Consider the following 27,297-nt stretch of genomic DNA (forward strand, 5'->3'; position numbering starts at 1 on the left):
CTAATCACTTGTAATCTACCTGCTTGGCTGTCTTCCCACCAGATAGCTTCAATTACGGGGTTGTAATGCAGCGCCAGGGAAAGTGCTGAGCCAAGCACTTCCCAGCCTGGCTGCAGCAGCCCTGCGTGCAGGGTCTGCCACCCCCCGCCCCAAAAACACCCTTGTGGTCATGGCCCCCGGGCACTGTGCCACTGGGCTGATGGGGGGGAGAGAGGCCAGTGTGAGGCCACCCGATGCTGGCTGGCTCTCTGCAGTGGATCGCCCCTCACCCAGGCCTCCCCTTCCCCAGGGTGTGCTCCCTGTGCCCCCCCAGCACTCAGCCCCCCAGGTCCCCAGCACCACTCATGGGGCGGGTGATGCCCTGAGCCCACTGGCATCACCGGCCGAGGCAGGGAGGTGCAGGCAGGCCTGGTAGCAGGTTCCCCAGTCTGGGCATTCCCCGACTCCCTACAGGCAGAGATCCCTTCTGGCATCCCCCTGACTTGCCGGGCTGTGGGGAGACCCACGGGGTGCTGCCCAGAGCTTGGGGACCGCAGGGTCCAGGGTGTCCCTAGGGGCAGGCAGGGCCAAGCGCAGGGGAGGGGGACAGTCCCCTGTGCCTGGACCCCCGCCAGGGGACACGGGGCTGGCAAGGCTGGGGGCTGACGGCCGGCGGTGCTTCCCGCAGCAGACAGACGAGGCGGCACAGACAGACAGCCAGCAGCTACACTCCTCAGACAACACAGACAAGCAGCAGCCCAAGAGGTTACACGTCTCCAACATCCCCTTCCGATTCCGGGACCCTGACCTGCGGCAAATGTTTGGGGTGAGTCCGGCCCCGTCCAGCCACCCATGTCCCACTGCTCTCCGCTCGGGTGCTGCCCCATGGCACCACAGGGACCCCAGCACTGTCCCGTCCCAAGGGCCCATCCTGCCCAGCCTGCGGCATGCACAGGCGCCTCTGTGCAGCTGCTAGCCGGGAGTGGTGGCTTGCAGGATTTGCACCCTGGTTAACAGCCAGGCTGTCAGACCACGGCCCATGCGTGGAGGGGGGAGTGACACAGAGCCCTTGTTCCCCTCCCCTTGTCCCCTTCCCAGCCCTCGTTAGGATTCAGAGCAGTGCAAGCTAATGAGATTTTGGGTGATGCTCCTCAAGTCCTGGAAGAGCGGGTGCCATGGGAGGGATGGGGGCTCTCCCCTGCGTGGCACCGAGGGTCGCCCGGTCTGGCCCCCGAGGTGACCCCCTGCCCATCCCTGGCCCGGCCAGGCGCAGAGTGCTGTGCCAGCAGCCCCAGGTGCGGGTGCAGGGCCGGGGGCTCTGCAGGCGCTCAGCCCTCTGCTCTCTCTGCTTGCAGCAATTCGGGAAGATCCTGGATGTGGAGATCATTTTCAATGAGCGAGGCTCCAAGGTGGGTGCTGCCCGCGGCTGGCGGTGTTACGGCGAGCCCTGGGGAGGGGGCCAGGTGGAGCCGGGAGGCCTGGGGGCTCCTCTGCCCTCTCTCACCTCCTCTCCTACCCCACGGGACCCAGGCACAGGGTACTCCATCCCAGGGCAGCCCCGTCCCGCTGCCCTGTGCCGGCTGGGGGGGGCCATGTGGGTCCCTGCACCCCGAGCACCGGAGGGAGGGGAGGGCTCACTCTGTCCCCCCCCCCTGCACAGGCAGCTCATGTCCCTCTGTGTGTGGATATCTCTGTTGTATCTTCCCCGCTTTCTGTGCCCCTCTCCCAGACTCTTCTCCCAGCTCGCAGGCGATGCTGGGGCCTCAGCCGGGACCCCCGGACCCAGCGGGGGCCCCGGCCCGGGCTCTCCATCTCTGCACTGAGGCAGCCTCATCTCCTGCGCCAGCTCTCCTGATTCACACCCTCTCTCTCTCTGTCCCCGCACCCTCTCTCTGTCTCTCTCTCTCTTTCTTTCTCCTTTTCTCCTCTGCTCACAGGGTTTTGGGTTTGTAACTTTTGAAACTAGCACAGATGCCGACCGGGCACGGGAGAAGCTGAATGGCACCATCGTAGAGGGCCGGAAGATTGAGGTGCTCAGATAAGTGTGCTAGTGCCATGCCTGTGTGTGCGTGCGTCCCCTCCGCCCTGCCCGGGGGCCCTCTCCTGCTAGGGGCTACAGGCAGGGCAGAACTGCCTGGGGGCTGCAGACAGGGGAGAGCCGGGGCAGGGGACACTTTGGGGCAGCCCTGGGTCCTGCCCCGGTCCTGCATGCCCCAGGGGAGGCTTGCCCGGCGCGTGCATACGTCCGTGAACGCGGCACGGGAGCATGTGTGCTGGCTGCCGGGAAAGTCGTCACTTGGCGCAAGGAGCATCCGGCTCAAACGAACCTCCTGCGTGCGGGGAGAGCTGGGGCACCGGCCCGGGCTCTGGCTGCGTTTTGCCCAGTTACAGGGGGGTCTGGTGGACCCCAGCTTCCCGCAGCCTCTGTGTCCACCGCACAGCCGCCCTGAGCTCTGCAGGGAGGAGAGGGGCTCTCTGTTCCGTGTGCCATCCCCACCTCCCCTGCACCCGGGAGGGAAGGATGCTGCGCAGGGCTCCCACGCCCACTGTGCAGGCAGCTGCTGTGCTGCCCAGCCCCCGAGGCTTTTATTTCTTCAAGCCAGGCAGAGGGATCGGGCTCTGCCCATTTGTTGGCAGTACCTTGCTGATCACCGGCGAGCGGTGGGAAGCAGGGCAGCACGCGACAAAGGGAGCGGGACTCAAACGTCGCCGGCAGTGCTGAGCCCAGGAAAGGGCAGCCTGGCAGGGAACAGCGGTGCCCCGGGGCCCTGCCTATCGGAGAACGTGGTTCAACAAAGCTGGGCAGGAGCTCACGGGCGCTTGCAGGAGTGACCCGGGCTCCTGCCGCAAGTGCATCCTTCCTGCAGGCTGGGTCGGGCGTGGGGTGGGGACGGGAGGCGGCTGAGCCTGGCAGCAGTGTGTTAGGGCCCAGCCTGAGCGCAGCACCGCAGCGGTCGGGGCATTGGCCGCCAGCCTGACTGATGCTGGTTGCTGGAGCCGGGGCAGGAGCCGGGAGGCCTGGGCTGGCTGGGGGTACTGGCAGGACTGCGTCATGGCGGGGCGGCTGCAGGCAGACTCCTCCCACGTCTCCTCGCACGGCCAGCGTCCTTCGCTCCGGCATCTGAAGCAGCAGCAACACGCGCCGAGTGTGGCCGAACGGGCCTTGGACCGCGGCCTCACCAGCCCCACTGCCCGCAGGCGCTGAGCTCCTGTCCCCTCTCTCCGCAGGTGAACAACGCCACGGCCCGGGTCATGACGAACAAGAAGGCTGCCAACCCCTACACCAATGGTAATGGCCAGCACGAGGAGAGCCGGAGCTGCTGCGGGCAGGGGTATCCCTGGGCACCCGTGCTCCCTCGCTGCCAGGCTGCCGCTGAGCTCCTGCAGCAAAAGCCTTCTGCACCCTTGGGCGGATGGGAGAGTGGCCGCTCCCTGCCCAATGTGGGGGTGCAGCCCCCCCCAGGCACCCCACACCCTGCAGCTGCCCGGGGATGGGAGCTGTGGCCCCTTGGAGCCCCACTGGGGGGTGGGGGGAGTGCCACGGGGAGGGTGCCCCAGGCCTCACCGGCTCTCCCTGCCCGCAGGCTGGAAGCTGAACCCAGTGGTGGGAGCGGTCTACGGCCCTGAGTTCTACGCAGGTAACGTTGGGTCGGGGCTGGCCCCGCCGCGAGTCCCCCCCGAACGTCGGCTCCGCTCCATGTCCGACCCCGCCACTGCTCTGAGCAGCGAGCAGCCCCCAGCCCCTCTCCCCCTCCTGCACCCCTGCGTGCACAGCTCCCCCTGCCCCATCCCCTCGCCCCCACGTCCCCGAGGGGCCATGTCCCCAGCAGGCCTGGGGGACGGAGACAGGGTCTGGCACAGGATGCCCCACGGTATCTGCGGGGGTCCCAGCCATGCGCTGTGGGGAGCTGCTGCAGAAAGCCCACGTTTGTCCCCTCCCTCCTGCAGTAACGGGGTTCCCGTACCCCGCCACGGGGACGGCCGTGGCCTACCGAGGGGCACACTTACGGGGACGAGGACGCGCCGTCTACAACACCTTCCGGGCTGCTCCGCCACCGCCACCCATCCCCACCTACGGCGCGTGAGTACCTGGGCAGCGGGGGGCACTGCCTGCCTCAGGGTAGGGGGTCCATTTGCTGCTGCATTGCTCCGATTCTGCTGCCATCAGTGTCGGCATTGCCGGGCTCTCGCGCTTCAGGAACGGGCTGCAGCTCCCCCAGCACCTGCCTGGCCTCAGGCCCTGTGAAACTCCCCAGGCTGCTGCCCCTCAGGGTGACTCATGTGCCTCCTGTGCCCCAAAGCACGGACTGTTATTCCAGCCGTGTCGGTTTAATAGAAATACTCTCTCTCCCGGCACACACGGCCACACTGGTGTCAGGCACAGCCATGGTGATCTGTGGCCACTTGGTGCTCCCAGCAGTGATCATGTCCCGGACCTCTCCATCCCTGTGGCAACCCCTGCTCTTGGCCATGCCCTCCACCCGTCCCCACGTCCCTGCCTTCCCTGCCAGGAGTCCCAGCCCGGGACATGCCCTCGGGCTGCCTGGACAGTCGCTCCTCACCCCTTGGCTGCGCTGCTGGAAGCAGCTCCCCCAGTTCACCAGCTTCACCCCGATCCCTCTCGGCCGGTGACACAGGCCAGGCTCTGATGCTTCTACCTCGTTTGCAGGGTCGTCTACCAGGACGGGTTCTACGGAGCCGAGATCTACGTAAGTGCCACTGTGCCCAGATCTGGGCCACACCGGGGACCCTGTGCCAGGGCGGGGGATGAGTGGCACCAGGTGGCTCCATCTCTTGCTCTGCCCCCTGCCAGCCCCTTCCCCTGGGGAGGGCAGCCAGAGCCCAGGTGGAGTGCGGATGGGAGTACAGCTCCTCCAGAGCGAGTGGGGTGGCACCGCACGGGGTCCTGTGCCCCCAGCCGGGGCCCTCATGGGGCCAGCACCACGCAGGATTTACAGCCTCGGCAAGCGCCGGTGTGCTGACTTACACCAGCATTTAACCTCCATATTTAAGAAGCCATTGGCGATATTTCAGGCGGGCGGCTGAAGGATTTATCTAACGTGACACCTCATTAAAGCGATCAGGGAGGTGACATTCTCTCCTCTGGAAATTTAATTTTTTAAGGTTAATGTTTGTGAAAGCCCCTGGGGAATAGTAATGAGGCTGCTGTGTGCCTGGTGGCACGGGCACCGGCTCCCTGCGGGGTCCCACTGCTGCTCCGTGGCAGTGCCCAGGGGGTGCCCAGCTGCCCCGGCCCCCCCGAGCCTCCCCCAGCAGGTGCTGCCCCCCTCCCTGACGGCAGTCTCTCCCTCCACTGCAGGGGGGCTACGCCGCCTACAGATACGCCCAGCCCGCGGCAGCAGCAGCAGCGTACAGCGACAGGTAAGCACCGCTGCACCGTGGGCATCATTCCCAGGGGTGGAAGCCCCGTTTCACCCCCTGCACCGCCTGGTCTGACCCACCCCAGCTTTCGTGCCCCACGGGACGAGGATGGAGCCAGGCATGATGAGGGTATCCTGCAAATGGGGGGCCCCTGCGCTCCCCTCCGGGCCTGTCCTGGCAGGGACTGGTGCCCAGGCATGGAGAAGCAGGGAGGTCCTGGGGGGCTCCCAGGCACAGCAGGGGGAAGCAGCGGCTGGGCAGGGGGGCTGCTGAGGGTAGACAGGACCCCGACCCCGGTCGCTAACGCCCACTGCTGTGTTTGCTTCCAGTTATGGCAGAGTGTATGCAGCGGCAGACCCGTACCACCACACCATCGGCCCTGCCGCCACGTACAGCATCGGCACCATGGTAAGAGCAGCCCCCGTGGCCTTTCTTTGCTTCCTGGCGTGAGCTGCAGCCAGCCTGGGGAGGGGCCCCGGCATGGCTGCGGGGTGCGGGGGCAGGCGAAGGGTGTGGGGCAGCCCCACATGTGAGGGCCATGGGAGGGGGAGCCGGGAGCTGGCAGCAGCAGCAGGAGCAGCGCAGCCCCTGCCTGGCTATCCACAAGCAGGCAAGAGAGAAGGCCCCCCCCGTGCCTCCACCCTATGTGCCCCGTTACACCTGGCCAGAGGCCACCCCGCACAGTTGCCCACGCACACCGCTTCCCAGGGGCCCAGCTGCCCCCCCCCTCACGCCGGCTGCCTGGGCAGCACCCCAGGGACCCCCTTCCTCCTCCCTGGTGTGGGGCGGTGTCCCCAGACCCTGGTGCGCAGCCACGTGCAGGGAGCACGCGTGCGCACCGGCGTCTGCAGCCCACCTGCTCACCGCGGCTCTTAGCTAGCTTCACAACCAGCATCAAAGATGAAAAATCCCACTCATGGGCACGATCTCAAAGCCAACCCGTCTTTTTCTTCCTTTCTTAACCCCCCGACCCCCAGCTGTGGCCAGGCTGCCGAGCACCCCTCGGCACCCCTGGCCCTGGGCAGCCGCGAGCGAGGGGCCACGGCCCCTCTGTCCTGCAGGGATGGGCAGGGCAGGTACCAGCCCAGCACCACAATGGGGATGGGGATGGCCTCCTCCACGGTCACTGCAGGCAGGAGGAGGCCTCGCCACAGTGGTGCTGTACTGGGGGCACTGGGGCTTGGGGCACCCCGCAGCCCCCAGCCCATGCACCACCCCAAGGCAGCACCCGCAGCCGTCCCAGAGCCAGGGCAGCGCTGGGCACCCTCAGCCCTGCCCACCCCTCACGTCCCAAGGACAGAAGTGATTTGGTGTCATTTTAAAGAGGAGGAAAAAAAAAAAAAGAGAAAAAAAAAAAGGGAAGAACTGGGCTTTGCCTCTCTCTCGAATACTGATTGGCTTTTTTTTCATCTTTGATGTTGCAGGCTAGTCTATACCGAGGAGGGTACAGCCGCTTCACTCCCTACTAGCAAGACAGACACAGCCCCTCCCACCACTAACACTGACTGCTCACTAGCACCAAACCAAACCAGGCAGACAGAGCCGAGGCCGAGCCTCTGGAGGAACCGCGGGCCCTGCCCGGGCGGGCTGGGGCTGGGCTCTGCTGAGCCTTGGCAGCCCACACCCGTATGGTTACCTCAAGCTGCTCCGTCCCGCTGCCCGCCTGCGTCTCGTGCACCGTCCGCCTGCCCCGGCGCAGCCCTGCGCCTCGGTGCTGCTGAGCGCCGCGGGACCCCGGGTGGCTCCTGCTCCCAGCATCCCTGGGGACTGCGGGGAGCGGGGCTGGCCCTCAGCCCCAACGGTACCCCGCTCTCAGAGCTGGGTCACGGCGTCCCCCAGGCAGCTCCACCCCGGCCCAAGTCCTTGGCGGGCGCTGCCCTTGCTGGGGGTGCAGAGGACTCGTCTCCCCCGCGAGGCAGGAGGGGATGCTCTGCCTGCAGGCATGGGGGGGCACGGCACCGACAGCAGCCCTGGAGCAGCCCCTCTGCCCCCCATAGGAGAGACAGGAGCCGGTAGGGGCTGCTGCATGCTCCTCGGGGACGGAGCCAGGCTGGGGTGGGTGCGGGACCCTGGGGACAGCCCCCCTCGGGGCAGCAGTGCTTCTCAGGGGCCGACTGCGCTGCTCTGCGGAGGAGCTCCGGTGCAGCAGGCTGGCTGTGCAGGCGTGGGGTGCAGTGCAGGGCCTCAGGGGGCCAGACTGGCACCCACATCCCTCCCGGCCAGCGGCTCAGCCAGGCTGCCCCGCATGCTGCTCCAGCAAAAGATCTGCCTCTCTGTTTCTGTTGTAGTGAAACCGCGGCCGTTTCCTTCTGGGACCAGGAAGGGCAAAAAAATCCACACACACACAAAAAAATCAAAAATAAAAAAATTAAAAGCAAAGCAACAAAAAAAAAAAAAAGCAAAGCGGCAACAGCCAAGTGAAAGTCCCATACTGTCCACACACGCACCGAGCGAGCGAGTCCCGGAGGAGTGCCGCGGCGAGCACGGACCAGCCGGACGCGCCAGAGGGGCCCCTCTCCGCCCCGGCCCCGCAGCCCGCGGCAGGGAGGGAGAGCCGGCGCGCCACCGAGCGCGGGGGCATCCGGAGGGGCCTCTGCGCACCCAGGCGCAGGTCCTGGGCACCACGTCTTCCTTTCCGCCCCGGCACGGCGGCGCTGGGGGTGCCGACGGAGCGCTGCGGCACGCCGCCCCTTCCCCGGCTCTGGGGACGGGGCGCCAGAGTGGGAACCTGGCTTCGTGTTTCCCGAGCTCCAGCGCTCCGGCGCTTGCCGGTCATCAGCGTGTCGAGTGTGCGAGGCCTCGGCTCCCACACGGAGCTGGGGCGGCGGCGCAGCCGCTTTGCTGAGGCGCTGGGCGTTGCAGGGGGATGAGCCTCTGCCTTTTAAAGGGAATTTTTGTTAAGAGGAGCTTGCAACTCGCTTGCGATCCCTTTCCCCTCCCTCCCCTCCATCCCCTGACGCACCCGGGGCTCCCACCCCGCAGGGAGCAACCCTGACCGACGCTGCTCGCGGCCCCCTGTGCTGAGCCGGGATGAGGACTGCCCCAATCCGGCTCCTGCCTGCTATGCGGCGCGGGACACGCTCACGGCCACCTGTCCCTGCCCGAGACAGCGGGATACCACCAGCCCTCGGCGCGGGGTCTCCGCCATTGCATTGCCCAGGACTGGGGACCAGCATCGCCCGTGGGGACCAGCCTGAGCCCTGGGGTCAGGCTGCAGCAGCCGGCGTGCCAGGTCCAGTGCCGGGCGGCGTGGGGCACCGCAGAGCCCACCCCAGGGTGCAGCCCAGTCCCGCAGGGCGGCCTCGCGCTCAGCCCCCCGCCCCCCACCCCGCGTGGCTCCGCCACTCCTCAAACCTCACTTTATAGTCTGCAGACACCCCCAACACTCCAGCAACAAGCTCCCCCTTTTCTATTCCTGGTGTACATAGCCCTGGCCACCCCGGCCCCGCGCCCCCGCCCCTGTACAAAGCTCCTTCCATCGCTGTACTGGCTTCTTCCTTACAGCAAACCCCTGCGCCGGCTGCCGGCGCGCAGGCTGGCGCCGGCCCATCCTGTATGCTTCAAAGGTGTGACCATTCTAATAAACAGTATTATTATTATTATTATTATTATTATTATTATTATTATTACAAGGATTATTATTATTATTATTGAAATTATTAATAAAGATTTCTTTCTTCAACCAGGGCGACTCAGGTTTTGACTGGGGCGCTGGCGCAGGGGCACGGGGCCGCGGCTGGCACAGCGGGTCTGGCCATCCCAGCACACCGCTGGGATGGTGCTGCCTGCAGCAGGCAAGGGGGGAACCCGCCAGGGCCCCCGGCCTCACCATAGCAAGGGAGCGGGGTGCCGGCATGGCAGGAGCCCTCCCCTGGCTGTGCCAAGGCCTTCATTTTTCAAACCGTCACATAATTCATTTCAGAGCGAGTCCCCCACCGGAGGAGCAGCAGCTTAACTGCTGACATATTAATTTTCCTGACCGGGAGCCAGCATTGTTTGTGGGACTGGGGCCGGTGCTTGGAGGGAGCTGGGGCTGGGTGACCCCGCTGCGCAGCGCGCTCGCCTGCCTCCCTGCCTGCTAATTGCTTGCTCACCAGACTGTGAGAAAATAATTGCTTCTATAAATTTTCTCTCCTTCTCCGCATAAGATATCCAGGGAGGCAGCACGGGCACAGCCACTGCCTGCCAGCCCTGGGGAGAGGGCAGCGCGGGCTGGGTGGCACTGGGCTGGGTCCACGGTGGACGGGTGCAGCGGCCGCCCACGCTGGTCTGCTCCTCGGGGCTGAGCGCCGCAGCAGAGCTGGTGCTGGCAAGTCCACACCTGCGCCAGGCTGGTCCCCAAGGCAAGCAGATACAGGGCTGGGGCGTTCTCAGGGCAGGCGTCCCCAGCCTCGGTGCATGCAGGTTGCAGGCAGCAAGGGCTGCAGGAGCAGAACTGGAGCCCCTGGGCAGCCCCTTGCAGGGCCCCGGCCACCACCCAGCGGGCCCCCACGGGAAGGGCTGAGCCCAGCCACGGGGGTGGGAGAAGAGGGACCCACCAAACCAGGTCGACGAAATGCAGCCTCCACCCTCTCAGCCCCCCAACACCAGCTCTGCCGTGCCCCCTGCCCGCAGCCCAACTGCCAGCACAGAGGAGACACAGACACAGGGCTGCACCGCGCTCGCCTTTAATGCCCATCTCAGCTGGTGCCGCCAGCTGGCTCAGAGTAGACCAGCACCAGTCGCCCCCAGTGGTTGGGGTCCACGGGCAGCTCATTGCGCAGCACCGGCTCCACCAGCAGCTCCAGCTGGCAGGACTGCCCGGCCACCGGCCGTGGCACCACCAGGCCCACGGCGCGGTACAGGCAGGCGTGCGCCAGCCCCAGGAGCTGCGGCGACGTCTGGCCCTGGCGGCAGCGGGCACCCTGACTGAGGACACGGAAGCAGCTGGCCCGGCCGGGCGGGAAGACCCAGCGGAGGGTGAGGCTGAGCGAGAGCTGCTCTGCCTCGGGGCCCTCCTGCCACCAGAGCTGCGACGCCATCAGGCTCTGCACCTGCGGTGGGGAGGCTGCCATGCTGGCCGCATCCAGCACCTGCGGAGGGAACCACAAGACCGTCGGGGCCGAGAGCAGCAGGTACCCACCCACTCTCCCGGCACAGGGCGGCATGGGGCAGCACCGGGGTGGATGGCTCCCAGACAGCAGCAGCGGGCACTCACCCGGACCTCCCCGAGGAGGCAAGTGAAGGACATCTCCTGCGGGCTGGGCTGGTGACGGGACACGAGCAGGGAGAGGTCTCGCAGGCTGCAGTCCTGCAGGTCCAGCTCGTAGCACCTGAGAGCGAAGGGGCAGAGCAGACACGGTGCCAGGGGCCCAGAGGTGCCCCCACCCGCCCATGGATGCAGGGTGCTGGCAGGGCACGCACCGGCTGGTCCAGCCATGGGAGCCACGGTCGCAGGCAGCAAGCAGCTTGGCGAGGCTGGGTGGCGGTGCTGGGAGGAACCGGGGGTGGTGCCGGCTATTGGGCTCTGCTGAAGGTAGTAGGGTCGGGGGGGTTGAGGGGCTGAGCTCGTCCCACAGCTTGCAGTAGGTGCTCACTGCAAAGAGCATGGGGGGGCAGGGTCCTCACCAGGCAGGGAGGTGACATTGCCCTCATGGCAGGTACCCGAGTCCCAGGTGGTGAGCTCCAGCGCAACTGTGAACTTATCGGGGTGTGGCCCCTCCAGCTTGTAGAGCAGGGTCAGGAAGAGCTTGGGGGGTGCCGGCATCTGCAAAGAGAAAAGGCTGATGACCCCAAATCCACCCAGAGAGAGACAGAGAGAGAGAGAGGAGAGAAAGAGAAGATGCATTGGGTTAGGTCTGCTGGGCAGCGCGGGCAGAGAGCCCCGTGGCACGCACACCACGAGGCCCCGGGGCCACACAGCTCTGCCTGAGCCATGTGGGCCGGGCCAGCATGCTGCCAGCCCAGCGCTGAGGAGGTGGCAAGGGGGCTTTGCCCCACAACTCACCAGATGGCCACACGCTCCTCGCCAGGGGGGATGGTCCCCTGCACCCTCAGGGAGCTGCCCCCACACCAGGCATCCTGCAGGCAGCAGCTGGTGCTCAGCCTGCCCTCGCGCTCCGGGTAGAGGGGCTGGATGTCCTGTGCGCTCAGGTCATACCAGGAACCGGCCTCTTCCTCCTGCAGGACCAGGTGAGCTGGGCCGGGTGGGGAGCCAGGAGCAGGGACCCCTCCCCCCGCCCAGCCCACCCCTGCCCAGCCAGAGCCAAGCCATCGCCCCACCACCCACCTTCCCAGCCAGGAACCTGCTGGTGCCCATGCCCAGGCTGAAGGAGGTGGTGAGGGGCAGCGTGCAGATGCTGTGCGTGGGCAGGTACTCAGTCAGCGAGCCCCAGAACCTGGAGGAAAAGGTGGGTGTCCGAGCAGAGATGCCTGCTACAGCCGCTGCCCTGGCATGGCATTGGGCATCGCCCCAGCTGAGGCAGAGCAGGGCCAGCCTGGTTCCGGCAGGCAGCCATGGTCTCCCAGCAGCCCTGTCCCACCACCCGGCAGCCCTCCTGGCCTGGGGGGCTCCCGGGCCCGTCTCCCTGCTACAGCCCCTGCCCTGCTGAGCTGCCCTCACTTGTTCTCGTTGTGCAGGAAGTTTTCCTCCCCCAGGTGCTCGTAGACCCAGCCGGGAGCAAAGATGGCTGCGGAGAGGCCGTGCTGGCGGATCAGGCGCAGGGACTGCGGAGATAAGCAGTGAGCAGCACGGGTTGGGCCAGGTGGTCACCTTGTCACCTGCCCCGTCTCCACTCCCCCAGGTCCTGCTTGCCTCATGGTGGGGCAGGACAACACCATGGGGGTGTGCTGCGGCATCTCCCTCTCCAGGGACTGCAGCACCGGGATCCCCCAGCTCCCTCTCCATGCATGGCTGGCAGCCCAGCGGCTCCAGGTTCCCCCACTCCTCACTGCTGCATGCCCGGGTTAGCAGCCCGGCATGGCACGGCACGGCACAGCACAGCCATTGGTGGGAGCTCAGAGCCCAGCCCCAGCACAGCCACCTTGTCAGTGTCGAAGCCACCACCGATCACGTCCCCACGGGCAAAGACATCAACGCCGACGTAGACATCAGTGTGGCGCGGCCCGGCCAGCCCGCGCGTGCGCTCCAGGTGCTCCTCCTTCCAGTTGTAGTTGGTGAACAGCCCGTCACAGGCATTGAAGAACACCCTGGGGACGAGGGTCAGGGTGGCAGGGTGGACGCTGCAGCTGTCCCCGCAGACCACCCCACCGAGGGCTGTGCAGGCCATGCCCTGGCCAACCCTGAGCACTGGGTTTGGGGTGGGTTCATGCCCCCCCACCCAGGGACGGTTTTGCCTGGGCAAGGTAGCGGGGCAGGCAGGGCCCAGCCTCACCTATTCTCCTCATTCAGCTCATTCTGCCATCTTAGTGCGCCGTTCTGCAGGACACTGTCGTACCAGATCACCAGTCCCCCCGGCACGGCGCTGTGCACCTGTGCCGTCAAGTGCCGCAAGAAGTGGGGCAGGTTCGCCACCGCCGCCGCCTGGCAGGAGAGAGCAGGGACAGGTTGGCACAGGGTGGGCGAGGGGCCCCGTGCGGGAGCAGCATGAGGGCGGGGGAGGAGGAAAGGAGGCGGGCAGGGTGCGACTGCAGCTCACGCTCAGCATGTTCTCTATGTTGACCAGCCAGCCATCGAAGCGGTAGTGCTGGGCAATGCGGGCCAGCTGCTTGCTCACGGCGTGGTACGCCTCCTCCCCACCAGCCAGGAACGCCTCACACAGCTTCTGCCCATCCGTCCACTCTGTGATGAATGTGCCTGGGGAGGCAGCAAGAGCAGCGTTGGCCGCGCACACCGACAAACCCACCACGCGCCTGGGGCTCCCCTGGGCCCGGTCCTGCAGCCACCAGCCCTGCAGCCAGCCCTGCCCTCACCCAGCACAGGGACGCCATTCCTGTGAGCCGCATTGGTCCAGCACACGGGCGGGATGGTGACAGTGTGGTGGCTGAAGTAGACAAAGATGTCGATGTACCGCCAGTGGTAGAAGACGTAGGGGTTGCGTGTGGCTGAGCCCTGGATGAACCTGGAGCGGGAGAGAAGGAAGAGGGTTGGGCAATGCAGGAAGGACGCTGGCAGATGGCTGTGGGGCTGGGCAGGAGCCTGACTCACGCCCCGGGAGCTGGGCAGAGCCACCCCTGCAGACCCCGGCTAGGGCTGGCCTAAGCAAGGTTGCCATACTCCGGCACCAAGAGCCAAACACCTCCATCCCTGCCTGCCTGCGGCCAAGCCGGCAGGAAACAAATCAAGCAGAAGTAGAAGAGGTTTGGGGTTTGAGATGTTGAGCCCCGCTGCCACATCTCCCCTCCGCCCAGCACATACCTGTCCTCCAGGTACCCGCCGCGCATGTCATGGCACACCAGCGTCCGGGGCCTCTTGCTGTGGAGCGGGGGCTGGCGCTTCGCCAGCGGCACAGCAGAGACGTTGAAGTCGTCGTTGCCGTCAGGCTGCCAGGCCAACAGCTCCTCCAGGCCGGACAAGAAGAAGCTGATGGGCTCCGTTGTCCTGGTGTCGAAGTGCCTCGCTGGGGCAGGTGGGGAGATGGGGGACGGGGTCAAGCGGGGAGTGCTGCCCGTGCGGCTCGGCACCGACACCAGCATCGGCACCAGCACCGGCCCCAGCCCGGTGGGGACCCAGGGCTGCAGTGGGCACCCTCCCCGCGGTGCCTCACCTGGCAGGGGCTGTGGGTGGGCGCTGACGGTGTCGTGCAGGACGGTGGTTCCCAGGGGCTCCGCCGCCGGCTGGAAGCTGCCCGGGGAGGGGAGTGAGGGCCGGGCCAAGCCTCGGTGCTGGCCCGGCACCCGCCGCCGGGCCGGGCCGGGCCAGCACCGCGGCCAGCGCCCGCCGAGTGCAACTGAGCCCCGGCTCGGCCCCGATCCCGACATCGATCCCGGCCCGGCAGGCCCGGCCCGCCGCCCACCTCCGCCGCCGCCGGCCGGCCCGCTCCGCCTCCGCCGGCTCCTCCGCCCCGGCCCCGGCCCTCTTGCCGCGCCGCCCGGGCCTATCCCGCGCCTCCGCCATGGCGCTGCTGCCGCCGCCGCTGCCCGCACTGACGGCGGCGCCGGCCCCGGCCTGGCCCGGCTCTCCCGGAGGCGCGGCCCGCGGAGCTCCGCCCGCCCTGGCCCCGGCCCCGGCCCCGCACCGCCCCCAGCGCCCGGCCCGCCCCGGCCGCGCTCGGCGCCTCCTGGACCCATGTGGGCTGGAACGGGGCCGTGTTTCCCAGGATGGGGACGTGTGTCCTGGGACGGGGCCATATGTCCCAGGATGGGACGTGTGTCCTGGGATGGGCTGTGTGTCCTGGAACAGGGCCACATGTCCCGGGATGGACTGTGTGTCCCGGGATGGGACATGTGTGCTGGGATGCGACGCGTGTCCCAAAACAGGCCCTGCTGTGCAGACTGGGACGGAGCCAGTACCCGGGCTGGCGGCTGCCCCGCAGCAGGCAGCCCTCCCCCTATGCCGTGTGCCAGCAGTGCCGGCAGCCCCAGCGCTGCCTGCTGCCTGAGGGGCTGAGTGCTGCGGCGTGGCTTTGCCCCCACCGCAGGGCTGGGACAGGGCCCTGGGCTGGCCATGAGCAGGGCAGCTGCCTCCACCCCTCCTGCAGGGTCCCTGGGGCCAGCTCCGTGGGGGCAGCAGTGCCAGGGCCCTGAGGATGCTACCAGCCCTAGATGGCCCTGACCAGCTTCACCTGGGCCCCCACCTGTGGGGCTGGGGCTCTATTTAAGCTCAGCCCTGAGCCATCCTTCCTTTCCCTGCTGTGCTGAGGGGATGCTGGTCTCCAGCTGCAGCCCTGCCCAGTCATGGACCCACCTATCCGGACCCTGAATCACTGGCTTCCCAGCTTGACCTCAGACCTGCCTCATCACCACAGACTTGCCGGATGATCCGGACTCTTGGTAAACCTGGCCTCCACCCCCAGCCTGCCCTGCTTGCAGGCTGACAGGTCTGTTACTGCTCTCAGCTCCCAGCCCTTAGGGAGCAGTAGGCTCTCATGGAGCCCAGCTCGGGTCTCCCTGGCTCTCTGGGGACGGTCTGCCCTTCCCTTCCTTTCCCTTCCCACCACCAGCTCAGCAGCACCGTGCCAACCTGTGGCTCTCAGGGAGCCCCTGTACCCCAGGAACAGGAACCTGCCCTGAGCTGTTCAGAGCCCCCGCACGCACAAAGCAAGAGGATGCACTGAAAGTGTGAGTAGGACTCGAAATTGTGGGGTATTTAATGTGGTCAGAAGCTGTACAGAGGGCGGGGGGCAGCACGCTGCCCTGGGCCCCGCTCTGCTATTGCATCTATGAAAATACAAAGCCTGGCCAGCAGATAATCTAACTGAAGAGGAAGCAGCTAAGGCCAAAGGCCCTGCACCCAGGGCTGTTGGTGGGAAGCCAGCCCCTCCTCGGCAGCGTCGGCATCGAGCAGAGGCTGCAGCGGGGAGAACTGTGACGGAGACTTGCAGAGGGGAACTGATGCAATCCGCTCCCCTGCGGGAGCGCTTGGAGGAAGTGTCAGCCCAGAGGGTACCCAGTGCTGTGCTGCAACATCTGCACCATTGGGACCCAGCTCTGTGGAAGGAAAGAGGGGGCCTTAGTGGTTTTATTGCCTTTCCTGCTGGCTGCTGAGCACCCTCTGCCCTTTCCAGGAGAAGGAGCCTGCAGAGCACGGCACAGTGCAAGTGGGGCAAGGGAGGAACATGGTGCACGTGTCTGCGCTGCCTCGCACCGGGGCACCAGCTGTCAAACCTGTTCAGCTGGTGCCAGCTCACAGCCAGTGCCACGAATGCCTGTGCCCCAGCAAACCCAGCTCTGAAGCAGGTGCAGGTGGGGATGAGCTCCCTGCCCACCCGAGGTGAGCGGCTGCTTCCTGGGTCACAAATGCAGCACAGGCTGGAAATGGCTCCGACTCCTCCAGGTGCATCCGATTGGCCTCGAGGAGCTGGGGATGGGGGTATTCACACACTCACACAGCTGCTGGGGGTAGTGGCATGTAGAAGGGCTAACAGCTTAATGGTGGGTGGCATGCCTGGGGTGAGGGGGTGGCAGAGGCTCCTCAGACACTCCCCCCAGGAGAGGGGGAGCAGGGTGGAGCAGGTGCTCAGGGATCCCCGCTGTACTTAATGAGGTGGCCGCTGAAGGTGATGTAAGTGTCGTACTCATCGCTGAAGATGGCGTTCTCGCGCTCGCCCTTGTAGAGCCGCACCCAGACCTCGTCCTGCTCGCGCAGCTCCAGCATGACGCTCTGGCTCTGCATGATGCTGCGGTCACTCACTTGGGCGTAAAGGATCACCACCTCCACCCCATTGCGCATGATGTGCAGGTATGTCTCCTTCTGGTTCCAGGTGTGAACGTTGAGGCTGAAGTAGTAGATCCCGGGGACATAGCAGTAAAACTTGCCTGTGAACATGTTGAAGTGGTCATAGAGGTTGACAAACTCCGTGTCAAAGATGAGGGTCTGATAGTAGTCGTTGCTGTGCAGGGGTTTCTTGCGGCCCACCGAGAAGGCGGCGTAGTGGCTCTTGCAGCGCTCTCCTGGGGCGCCCATGCTGCCCTTCTGTCCCTTGGGCCCTGTGTGGCCCCTGCTGCCGGCCACCCCCGTCTTGCCGAACTTGCCCTGCATGCCTCGTTCACCGCGGTCTCCCTTCTCGCCTGGGTGAAGCAGGAGGGACAGTTGTGCTGTCAGAGGTGGTGCCATCTCTAAACCCAGTGCCCTGGAAGCCCCACTGCCTGACAGAAGGGGATGGAGACAGCAGGGACACCCCCACCCCCCCAGCCCCTGCCTGCTCCCTGGGCTCTGATGCTGCTTCCAAAGCTGCTGCCCAGAGGCCACCAGAGCAGGAGCAGCTCATGCCCTGGGGTGTCTCGGGCCCACCGCTCCTCTGCCTGTGCAAGGTACTGGACCACAGGCACCAGCCCCAGCTTCTTGCTCCCAGTTTATGGGAGACCGGCACTGGGACCCCAGCTTTGCGCTGGCCCTGGAGTGATGCTGGCAGACCAGGCAGGCTCGTGGTGCCTGGTGGCATGGGGTGCCTGAGCTGCAGGTTTGGCCGTGGGCAGTGCCACAGCAGGGGGCCCCGCCAGCCCTCACCTTTCAGGATGGTCATGTTGATCTGAGGCAGGGGCTGGTACTGAGGGTAGGAGAAGCGCTGGTCGGGTGGCTCACAGCAGCGGATGCAGTGGGGCCGTGGGGGCAGCCTCTCCTGGGCACTGCCAGCCTTCTGCTCCCACGTGGCCCTGGGGAGGGCAGAAAGCAAGCGCAACAGGGAGCTACGGGTGGGGGCCAGGGCCCTTTGCGGTGCCAGGGCTGCCCCATCCCCTGCTGTGAAATGCCCTGGCCCTGGAGTCCCCTCACCTGGCAGTGTGGTGCTGGGACGGTGCCTCTTCGGGGTCCATCTGCAAATGCCGGTCGGGGCTGGGGCTGGTCTGGCTCCCCGCAGTTGAGGGCAGCAGCAGGAAGGAGAGCAGCAGGACATTGAGCGCCCAAAGCCCTTCCATGCTGCAGCAGTGCCCTGCGAGATGCCAGGGATGGCTGAGGGGAACAGCAAGGCCTGGCAGAGCCAGGAGCTGCAGAGATGCCCTGCTGTGCCGTGCCAGCCTGGCTGTGCCCTGCGCTGTCCCTGGGACAGGACCTGGTGCACCACGCAGCCCTGGACAGGACACAGCTGCGCTTCCAGCCTCAAAAGGCTGCTCTTGCAACAGCCCTTCCCTAGCAGAGCCTGCAGTGTGGGCACACACATCTCTTGCAGCTGCAGGGACCATCTGTACCTAAATAGCTGCTTTTAGCTGGGCCGTGTGCTGTGGTGACACTGCAGTGAGCACCTGGGGAGACCCATGTTTTGGGGCAGTGCAGGGGCTCTGGACTCACCAACAAGCTGGGAGCTGGGGCCATGCGGCCCCCAGTGCCCTGGCACGTGTGGAAGAGGAGATTACCTGGGGAGCCGAGGGTGGAGCAGAGCAGCCCTGTCCAAGCCCTGGGCCAAGCACTGCTGCTCCTACTCAGCCCAGCTCCAGCTGCCTTCCATGGATGCCCAAGAGCTGCAATTCAGGGTGGCAGCACCTGGGAAAATTACAGGCAGCTCCAGGTGCCGTGGGGCAAATGTTGGGGTGCAGCCCTGCCTGTTGTGGGGGACCCCAGCCCTGCCTGGGGGGGGGGGGATCTGCATCCCTCCTCCCTCCCCAGGGTGTCCAAGGATGCCTGCAGCACAGGCTGCGCAGAGGCCCTGAAAGGGGCTTCTGTGCCCCAGGAGCTGCCAGCCCTCAGCCCCCACCCCTGTGCCTGGGCCCTCGGTCTGAGGGTTTAGAAGGAGACAAGACCTGCTTTTCTGGAGACATGAATGTGGGCTGGCAGCCCCAGCTGGGAGCCGGCTGCCATGGGGAGAAACCTTCCCGGGAGCCCGCAACCTGTGTGGGGCTAAAGCTAATATTTGCAGTAGCCGGTGCCACCATGGCCCAACCCGGGCAGCTCCGCTGCCCTTCCCTGCCTTATCACAGCTATATCCGCTCGAGGTGCGGGGCTGCGCACGCAGCACCTCGCCCTGCGGCCCTGAAGATGCCAGGACAGCCGTGGCCAAACGCATGTGCGGCACTGCTCAGCCGCTCGGCATCCTGTGGCAGCAGGGTCTGAGGCAGTGCTGGGGCACAACCAGATGGGCACAGGGCTGTGGGCGTGGGCTGCCTGGTCCCACATCTTGCAGTGCCAGCATGGGGAAGGCTGCTCACCAGGCTCCTGTCTCCCCGAAGGGGTATGGCCTTTGCCTTTCTCCCCTCCCCAAACAGCCTCACCCCACGCTGTCTGGCCATGATCCGTGGGCTCTGCTGGGATCCTGGAGTGCCTGCCCCAAGGGGCAAAGGGCCTCATGCAGCACAGCTCTGTGTCCTGGGGGTGGGCCAGGCCATGGGGAAGGAGTTTGGGGCGGAATCCTGCTGTTTTGGTGAATGCCTGCTCTCCGAACACTGGGGTCCCCAGTCAGTGATCGCCAGGCTGGGCCAACCTCCAGGCAGGCTGTTCCCATTGTGCCCCAAGCGTGGGGGCTGGCAGGGCCTGGGGAGCGGGTGGGCGTGCTCCAGCAGTGGGTGCAGAGGGTGTTCGAGGCCAGGGTGGATGCCTGGCTTATGAGTCACGTTTGCCGGGGCCGGGAAGGGGCGGAGGGATGGGGAAAGGCTCCAAAGGGCTTTCCTGCTGCTTGCACCCTCTGCAAAGTGCCCGTCTGTCACGTGCTTCCTAGGTGCCTGTGTCTCTCCTGCCTCTTGCCCCATATCTCAGCCCACATCCCGCTGGCGCTGCTGGGTATGGGGAGAGGCAGGGCTGTGGGCACTGTGCGCAGGCAGCCTGGCGCCTCAGCCTCCCTGCCCGCACCCTGGCCTGGTGCCTGCCCACGCTCTGCTCCATGGGGCGGGGAGAAGCAGACACAGGGATAGAGGCAATGGAGCCATCCGGCCAGGGGCTTGTGAGCAGGTATCATCCAAGGGAGCCTTGGCTCTGGTTCTCTTCACCCTGCTTGGCCTCCAGCTGTGCCAGCCGCATGCCGGTGAACGTGGCATGCAGCCCGCTGGAGTTTTGGGAAGCCCGTGGCTTTCCGTCAGCTCTGGGACTGTCAAACCAGCTATTCCCCTGTGACCCGCAGCAGGCTCAGCCCTGGGGAAAACGCAGCTTTGCAGGCAACTGCTCTGCAGGGAGAAGAAATCCTTCACCAGGAAATTCCCACCGAGAAAGGCAGCGCTCTTCCCAGGCTGTCGTAGGGCTGGAAATGGAGGCGAGCGCGCCTCTGAACGCTCGTTTCCCCCTGCACCCCGCAGGCGCGCGGGGTGGGAGGTGCCCGTGTATGCACGGGCATATACAGTCCTGCTGAAGGGACGCTGTTTTTCCTGTCAGGGTTGGATGCTCTCCAGGAGCAGTTTAGAGATTTAAATTCAGTGGCTGCTAAAACCTTGGGACTGCAAGTCAAAACATCCTGAAATACATTCCAGGCGGTGATAAAGATCAGGATGAAACAAGAGCAAACCCCAGGGGAGGTATGAGGGGGCTCAGAGGAGTGAGGCAGCATGGAGGCAGCAGGACCTGCACGCCCACCTCACCCTCCCTGCTCAGGATGGTGGATACAGCCCTCACTGAGCCGCAGCAGCCCGAGCTGGGATGCCTCTGGTGTCCGGGGACATGCTGGTGGGACGGCTCCCCCTGCCTTTTGCTGCAGCAGCTGGGACGGTTGCAGAGCTGTTTGCACCCCCGGAGCAGCACAGACCCGGCGGGCAGCTGCGGTCGCGGCCCTCCAGCTCCCGTGGCACCCGCAGCAGCACCAGCGAGACATTGTGCTGGGGACCACAGCAGCCATCGCGTCCCCCTCAGACATGGCAAGGTGGCCCAGCCCCGGGTTTGACGTGCTCGTGGGGACTAGCTTTTTGGGCACACAGCTGAGGCAGGGCTGGGGGAGCCGCGGTGGATCTGTGCAGGGTCGAGCCTGCACTGCAGGCTCCAGCACTAACCCTCTCCCAGCCTCTGTCCTCCCGGAGCTGCTGCGGGTCGGGCTGTGCCCTCAGAGGACCGTGAGGCTCAGCCCTGCCGTCCCCACCGTCCCCTCCGCAGGCAGGGCAGGGTCCTCGCCCGGAGCATGGGGAGGGACCGGCCTCCCTCGCTGGACGTGCCCCAGGGCACCCGTGCGCCTGGTGAGGCGGAGCCGCCTCCTGGGTCAGTCCGCACCGATTCTGCAGCACCCGTCGCCAACAGCACCCGCAGATGGGTACACAACAAGCTGCAGCTCCGGGCCGCTGGTCCCCAGGCCTGCAGGGCCCCCCCCCCCCCCCAAACCCACCCTCCACCTACCTCCGGGGCAGGGCCGCTCCCTCCTGGCGCTGCCTTTCCTTCCCCTAGAGCATCCCCCCGGTGCTGCCCTGCCAGACCCCGGGCGCGGGGCAGAGCCTGCCTGCGGCGGATCGGCTGCCTCCCGTTCCGACAGCCTCCCGTTCCGACAGCCTCCCGTTCCGACAGCCTCTTCTCCTCCGGCCCGGGCGGAAATGCACTTTCTAGAAAGTAAAGGAGGCAGCGGAGGAGCAGGACAAGGCGCGCAGCCCTCCCACTGCCAGAGACGAGCCCAGCGGCGCAGGCAGCTGGCGTTAACCGTGTGTGCTCCCGGCGCCTGCCAGCGCTGGGCCCGCGGCCGTGGCCGGTGCTGGCCCGAGGTCGGGGAGCGGGGGCGGCACGTGCTGGGAAAGTGTCTCCAGATGCTGGAGTCGGCGCGGGGGGCAGCTCCGCTCCGGGAGCAGGACCCTGCCCCACGCTGGGACAAGCCGCCAGCTGTTCCCCGGCCCCGGGGGCACCGGAGCCTGCCCAGCCCCGACCGGGGAGACGGGCCTTTGGCGGGTGGCCTCTGGCAGCATGCACACGTGTCCCACAGCGCTGGGCAGGATCTGTCCCCGCACCCCAAGTGGCGTGGGGCCACAGGGCACGTCCGGGACAGCGCAGGCGTGGCAGGAAGAGCCGCGGACCGGGGGCCTGCCGGCACCGGGGGCTGCACCGGGGTCGTGCCCACCGGACAGCTGGGCTGGGCCCACCCGGGGCTGGGCCGCAGGAGATGCCACCCCGCAGGGCCGGCTGGGCCCCCGCATCGCGGCCCGCCGTGGGGGTCGGCTCCGGTCGGGGCTGGCCGGGCCCTTCCCGACGGGCCCGGCCCGGTTCGCGCGCGGAGCAGGCCGCGGGACGGACTGCAGCCCCCAGCAGCCCTCGCGGCGCGGACGGCAGGGCGGCGTGGGCGGTGGCGCGCGGGGGCTGCCGGGAGCTGTAGTTCTCGCCCCGGCCGCGGTGGTTTGGCCGCTGCCGGCTGCCGTGGCGGCGCGCGGGGCCTGCCGGGAGCTGTAGGCGGCGGCTGCGGCGGCGGCTGCGCGCGGCGGAGGGGGAGGCGGGCGGCTGCGCTCGGGCGGCGCCGCGGTGAGCAGGGACACCGGGACACCGGGGCGACGGGCGCGGGGGGCCGGGGCAGGCGCGGGGCCCGGGCGGCGCCCTGGAGCCCTAAGGCCGGGCCGGGCCGGGCCTGCAGCACGGGGGTCCCCGCCGGGCTGGGGCGGGAGCACCGCGGGCCCCAAGCACCCTGCTCGGGCGGGAGCATCGGGGTCCTCGAGGCTGTGCCCCGGTGCGGGGGGTCCCGGGGTCGCGGGGGTCCTCAAGGCCCCGCTCAGGCCGGGCGGTGCGCCGTCTTCCCGGCAGCTCGCGCGGGGAAGGGGCTCGGTGGTCCCCAAGGGCGCGCCCGGCGGAGCCGTGGTGTCCCCGTGTCCATGCCCGGGGGGGGCGGGGGTCCCCGTGACAGTGCTCGGGTCCCTACAGCCGCGGTGGGGGCCAGCGCGCTGAGTGGGGTCCCCGGGGCCCTGCCGAGGGCGGTGCTCTGGGGTCCCGGCAGGACAGTGGGGCGCTCCCCTCCCCGCGGGGTCCGTCCCCAGCTGCAGCGGGGCCCCGGGGCGAGCAGCCGTCCCTCACGGGCTCTCCCGTGTCCCAGCCGCGGCTGGGAGCACACCCGCCTGCCCGGGGCTCGGCCCCCCACGCTCAATGCAGCCTCTGTTCGCACCTCGGGCTGCTGAAAGGCACATTGAGAGCCCCGCGGCACGGCCGCCTGCGGGGAGCACGGCCCGTGCCCAGTGCCAGGCCCTGGGCCCCACTGTGGCCAGTGACCGGCCCTTTGGGGACGGCCCTGGGCCAGTGGCTGAGGACCCGTCTGCCCTGACCCGGGCTGGGGGGCCGCTGCCCAGTGGGGTGTCCTTGCCCGGTGCTGTGTGGCACGGGGTGAGAGTGGGTGGTGCTGGAACAGCTTCCAGTCCTGGGGAGCTGCTTGCTCCCTGCACCCCGCACAGCCTGAAGTGCCCATCTGCAGGAGCCCGGGGAGCTGCCGCGTCCCTTGTGCTGCCCTGAGGGAGGTGGCAGGGAGAGGCATTGCTGGTGCCCTGGCCCTGCGGGTGGGCACAGCCTGGGGTGAGCTGAGGGGTACCCGCATGCGAGTCCTGCCCGGAAGAGATGCTGTGACCATGGGCAGCCCTGGCAGGGTTGGGGGGAGGCGCTGCTGTGACTTTAAGGCTGGGCAGGTCGGGGTGTTTGTCCCTTGGACTCGGCACTGCGCTTCCTGCTCAGGCGTTGGCATCTTGCTCGGGCGGAGCTGCCACGTCTCCTGGTGTCCCCGTGGGGCCTGGGGACACACTCACCAGTCACCAGTGGGGCCGGTTCTGGGGGGCTGCAGGATCTGGGCCAGGCTTGCCCGCCGCTCCAGAGGCAGCAAGGGTTGTCTTCACTGCCGGAGAGGAACCTCCTCCTTCCCCGGGGCTGTGCAGGGACGCTGCTCAGCAGGACACCCCGACGTGGGTCCCAGGGGCTCGCCCCAGGCAGGGGTGCCTCAGCTCCCTGCCTGGGCTGCTGCGGACCCTGGGGCAGGTAGAGGTGCTGAGCAGGTTGTGTGTGCCTGCTGACGCGCTGGGGCTCATTCTGGTTTGGGAGTGCGGGGGGGGGGTGAGAAGGGGCTGAGAGTGGCCCCAGCAGCAAAGCAGCCCCCTTGGCGTGCTGGCTCTTCCCTGCACAAGGCGGCAGCACCTTCTCCTGCTACAGGAGAGGGGATGGGGCCCCTCGCCTCTCCCTCGTGGCTGTGCCCTGCTGCCCCCACCAAGCTCAGTGTAGTGCCAGGTTCCAGCTCTCTGACCTGCTTCCTCCCCTCTTTGCCACCAGGTTCTCCTCGCCCCCAGTCTGATGCCCATCCCGCCCTGCCATGAATCTATGAGCCCCCTCCGGATCAGCGTGGGTGGTCTGCCTGTCCTCGCGTCCATGACCAAGGGTGCTGACCCCCGCTTCCGACTGCGCTGGAAGGCCATCGTGCTGTCGTCAGCCTGCGTGGGGTTTGTGCTACTGCTCTTCTGCCTGCACCGGTCCTCCCCGGCACGGCCCATCCCGCCAAATCCTCGCAACTGGCAGCTCAGCCTGCAGGCAGGGGACCGCTACAATGACACCTACCCGCTGTCCCCACCCCAGAGAAACCCTGATGGCGTGCGCTACCGCATCGGAGTCATTGCGGACCTGGACACGCAGTCCCGGGGCTCTGAGGAGCACACCTGGTTCAGTTACCTGAAGAAGGGCTACCTGGTGCTGTCGGACAGCGGGGACAGCGTGACGGTGGAGTGGGACAAAGACGAGAGCATGCTGCAGTCCCACCTGGCTGAGAAGGGCAGGGGCATGGAGCTCTCTGAGCTGGTCGTCTTCAACGGGAGGCTGTACGCTGTGGATGACCGGACAGGAGTGGTCTACCAGATTGAGGGTAACAAGGTGGTGCCCTGGGTGATCCTCCCGGATGGGGACGGCACAGTGGGGAAAGGTGAGCTCTCCCGTCCTGCCCTGCAGATGCAGAGCAGTGAAGCCCTTGGCTCTTTGCGGCTCGCCAGGGTGGGGTGCACCTTTTCTGTGACCCCGTAAACCCGGCCGGGATGGGGGCAATTCCCACCCGGGGACCGGCTGGCTGCATGGGGGAAGGCTGTGCCCAGCACTGGGCCGTCTGGTGTGGCGTTCAGGGGAGTGGGAGCCGGTCTGATGTCCATGTGCTGGCCAAGCCCCAGCTCATGCCATTCTCTCCGCTGCAGGCTTCAAGGCAGAGTGGCTGGCAGTGAAGGATGAGCACCTCTACGTGGGGGGACTGGGAAAGGAGTGGACCACGACGACGGGGGAAGTGGTGAACGAGAACCCTGAGTGGGTGAAGGTCATCGGCTACAAGGGCGATGTGGGCCATGAGAACTGGGTGGCAAACTACAATGCGCTGAGGGCCGCGGCGGGGATCCGACCCCCAGGTACTGAGCGAGGCTCCCTCCTGCTGCCCCGTGTCCCACACCCGCTGTGGGCTCTGGGGCTGGGGTCTCCCTCCCCATAGATATTGGGACTGGTGTGAGATTTAAAGGACGCTGGAGGCCAGAGACCTTCCCATGTCCTGGTGCAGAGGCCAGAGCCTGCCCTGGCCGGTTTTCTCCCCTGTCTGTGCCACGAGCAGCTGGAAGGTGGCGCAGCCAGGCCTGTGCCTGGCAGCCAGGCCCCTGGGCAGAGGAGGCCGTGTTGGGGTGCCCGTGACCGGCTCTGGGAGGGATTAGGGGGGCTGCTGCATGGGCAGCGGGGCAGGAGGAGGCGGAAACGTTCACAGCAGTCGCCTGCACGGGGCTGTGACCTCCCCGTCTGTGGTGTCTTTTGGAGCGGGGAGAGGTCCTGCCCCAGCCTGGCGGGTGCCCCATTTGCCCCGTGCCGTCAGACGCCGCTCCCTGCCGCAGGTTACCTGATCCACGAGTCGGCCTCCTGGAGTGACACCCTGCAGCGCTGGTTCTTCCTGCCACGCCGCGCCAGCCACGAGCGATACAACGAGAAGACGGACGAGCGGCGAGGCACCAACCTGCTGCTGAGCTCCACCCAGGACTTCAGGGACGTGACGGTGGGACGCGTGGGCGAGGTGGTCCCCACCCACGGCTTCTCCTCCTTCAAGTTCATCCCAGACACGGATGACCAGATCATCGTGGCTCTGAAATCAGAAGAGGACAACGGCAAGATCGCCAGCTACATCATGGCCTTCACGCTGGACGGGCGCTTCCTCCTGCCCGAGACCAGGATTGGGAGCGTGAAATACGAGGGCATTGAGTTTATTTAACCGACTTTTGCACTGGACCGGAGGGGCGAGAGAGGCCGAGGGGCGCTGGGGCAGGCCCCACCAGCATGCTCCTAGCCGGGCACGCGCCCCAAGCTCGGCCGAGGGATGCTGGGCAGTGCTCCCAGCTTTGTAGTTGGCCTTGGCGTCTCCTGTAAAGCGTTGGCTCTGCTGCAGCAGGCGTGGTGCGAGTGTTTCGGCAGTGGCACCTGGTGGCAAGGGACTGCCACCACAGGGTGCTGGGAGCCCCAGCCCAGGAGACAGACAGCGAAGTTCCCGTGTGACAGTTCCCTAGGCAGGCCCCCGCACTGCAGCCATTAGCTCCCAGCCCCTAATTGCGACAGAAACCTTCTGCAGTGAGTTGGTGGCTCTGGTGACATCCAGGCTCTGGATTTGCAGCCAAGGAGGAGCCTGAGCCCCAGCTCTGCTGCTCTGCCTCGCATCCTACCATGCCGCAGTGCTCCCCAGGTAGAGGAGGGGGTGTCCAGCCAGAGCACTGGGCCCATCCCGGTACCTGGGGGAGCCGGTCTGACCCAGGCCCTGGAGCCCAGCCGTGCTGGCAGCCTGTCCTGGGGCCACCCTCCCTTCTCTCCATGTCCCTAGTGCCTGACCAGGGAATGCACCAGAGACGTGGGGACAAGCATCTCTGTGGGTGCGAGATCCCGCCCCATTCCTGACCCCTCTTGGGGTCAGGATGACTAAGGGGTGCATGGGGCCTCGGCAGGGTGTCACAGCCAGGGCAGGCGAGGGCCATCTACAATGTCATAGCTGGGGGGGATTTCATCAGGCTTTTTCCCCAGAAGCTGGTTTTCCTTCCCTTTTCTCATAAGCTGGGTGAGGTGATGGCCGGGCTGATGGGCGGTCCTGGGGAGGGTTTCACATGGGAGGGGACTGCAGCGGTATCCCTCTGCCCCTGTCTCCGAGGGGGACGCAGCAGTTCCCGCACCACCAGTAGCACCGGGGAAGAGGCTTTTAGCAGCCTCAAGCGCCGGCAGCTGGGGCCGGGGCCACTCCTGGCGCTGCTGTATCAGCATAGTGGCTCTGCCTCCGGGGCTGGGGGAAGCGAGTGTGGCCCCAAGCAACTGATGGGGCCAACAGCCGGGGCCAGATGTAACGTGGGCACGTCCCTGTGCCTGGCCCCGTGCCATTCCTAGCCCACACCCCGAGGAGGTACATGGTTTGCTGGCCGCATGTCTTCTCCCAGCCCTGGCTGTGCACGGCATAGGCCCCGGAGGTGCCTCTAGACCCAGAGCTGTCAGCTCTGGGAAGAGCTGGGACCTGGAAC

At 66.8% G+C, this 27,297-nt stretch overlaps 4 protein-coding genes across 19 annotated transcripts in view; 2 read left to right on the top strand and 2 right to left on the bottom strand.

Annotated features, from left to right (window-relative positions):
* Positions 1-9,043, top strand: part of RBFOX3 (RNA binding fox-1 homolog 3) — a 191,899-nt gene extending 182,856 nt beyond the window's left edge. For 11 of the 13 annotated variants that reach the window (XM_076354170.1, XM_076354171.1, XM_076354175.1 and 8 more), the window contains 10 exons: positions 668-805; positions 1,335-1,388; positions 1,917-2,009; positions 3,208-3,268; positions 3,564-3,617; positions 3,928-4,060; positions 4,649-4,688; positions 5,300-5,361; positions 5,691-5,769; positions 6,786-7,641. In XM_076354170.1, coding sequence (XP_076210285.1) covers positions 668-805; positions 1,335-1,388; positions 1,917-2,009; positions 3,208-3,268; positions 3,564-3,617; positions 3,928-4,060; positions 4,649-4,688; positions 5,300-5,361; positions 5,691-5,769; positions 6,786-6,830 — 759 coding nt within the window. In that variant the 3' untranslated portion in view covers positions 6,831-7,641. The other 2 variants (XM_076354173.1, XM_076354172.1) reach the window with 2 other exon arrangements.
* Positions 9,044-10,012: 969 nt separating this feature from the next.
* Positions 10,013-14,416, bottom strand: ENGASE (endo-beta-N-acetylglucosaminidase). The gene is made up of 14 exons (XM_076354142.1): positions 14,316-14,416; positions 14,067-14,143; positions 13,718-13,919; positions 13,273-13,421; positions 12,999-13,156; positions 12,735-12,883; positions 12,384-12,549; positions 11,963-12,066; positions 11,630-11,738; positions 11,348-11,520; positions 10,969-11,123; positions 10,765-10,867; positions 10,559-10,673; positions 10,013-10,433 (listed from the first exon to the last, which is right to left on the bottom strand). Exons 1-14 carry the CDS (start codon positions 14,414-14,416, stop codon positions 10,041-10,043), a joined length of 2,154 nt encoding a protein of 717 aa, XP_076210257.1. The 3' UTR covers positions 10,013-10,040.
* A 1,035-nt stretch (positions 14,417-15,451) lies between these two features.
* CANT1 (calcium activated nucleotidase 1) lies at positions 15,452-26,188 on the top strand. 4 transcript variants are annotated; one of them, XM_076354163.1, is made up of 4 exons: positions 15,452-15,579; positions 24,071-24,710; positions 24,973-25,176; positions 25,645-26,188. In XM_076354163.1, the coding sequence occupies exons 2-4, from the start codon at positions 24,092-24,094 to the stop codon at positions 26,013-26,015; spliced, it is 1,194 nt and encodes a 397-aa protein (XP_076210278.1). In that variant the 5' UTR covers positions 15,452-15,579; positions 24,071-24,091; the 3' UTR covers positions 26,016-26,188. The 4 variants fall into 4 exon arrangements, with proteins under 4 accessions (XP_076210278.1, XP_076210276.1, XP_076210280.1 ...); XM_076354161.1 differs by lacking the exon at positions 15,452-15,579 and adding an exon at positions 22,260-22,297; XM_076354165.1 differs by lacking the exon at positions 15,452-15,579 and adding an exon at positions 22,464-22,499.
* On the bottom strand, positions 15,579-21,772 carry C1QTNF1 (C1q and TNF related 1). The gene is made up of 4 exons (XM_076354184.1): positions 21,197-21,772; positions 17,732-17,888; positions 17,468-17,613; positions 15,579-17,028 (listed from the first exon to the last, which is right to left on the bottom strand). The coding sequence occupies exons 2-4, from the start codon at positions 17,872-17,874 to the stop codon at positions 16,478-16,480; spliced, it is 840 nt and encodes a 279-aa protein (XP_076210299.1). The 5' UTR covers positions 17,875-17,888; positions 21,197-21,772; the 3' UTR covers positions 15,579-16,477.
* Positions 26,189-27,297: the final 1,109 nt, after the last annotated feature.

The sequence above is a fragment of the Aptenodytes patagonicus genome, chromosome 16 (genome assembly GCF_965638725.1).
Source record: "Aptenodytes patagonicus chromosome 16, bAptPat1.pri.cur, whole genome shotgun sequence".
NCBI lineage: Eukaryota > Metazoa > Chordata > Aves > Sphenisciformes > Spheniscidae > Aptenodytes > Aptenodytes patagonicus.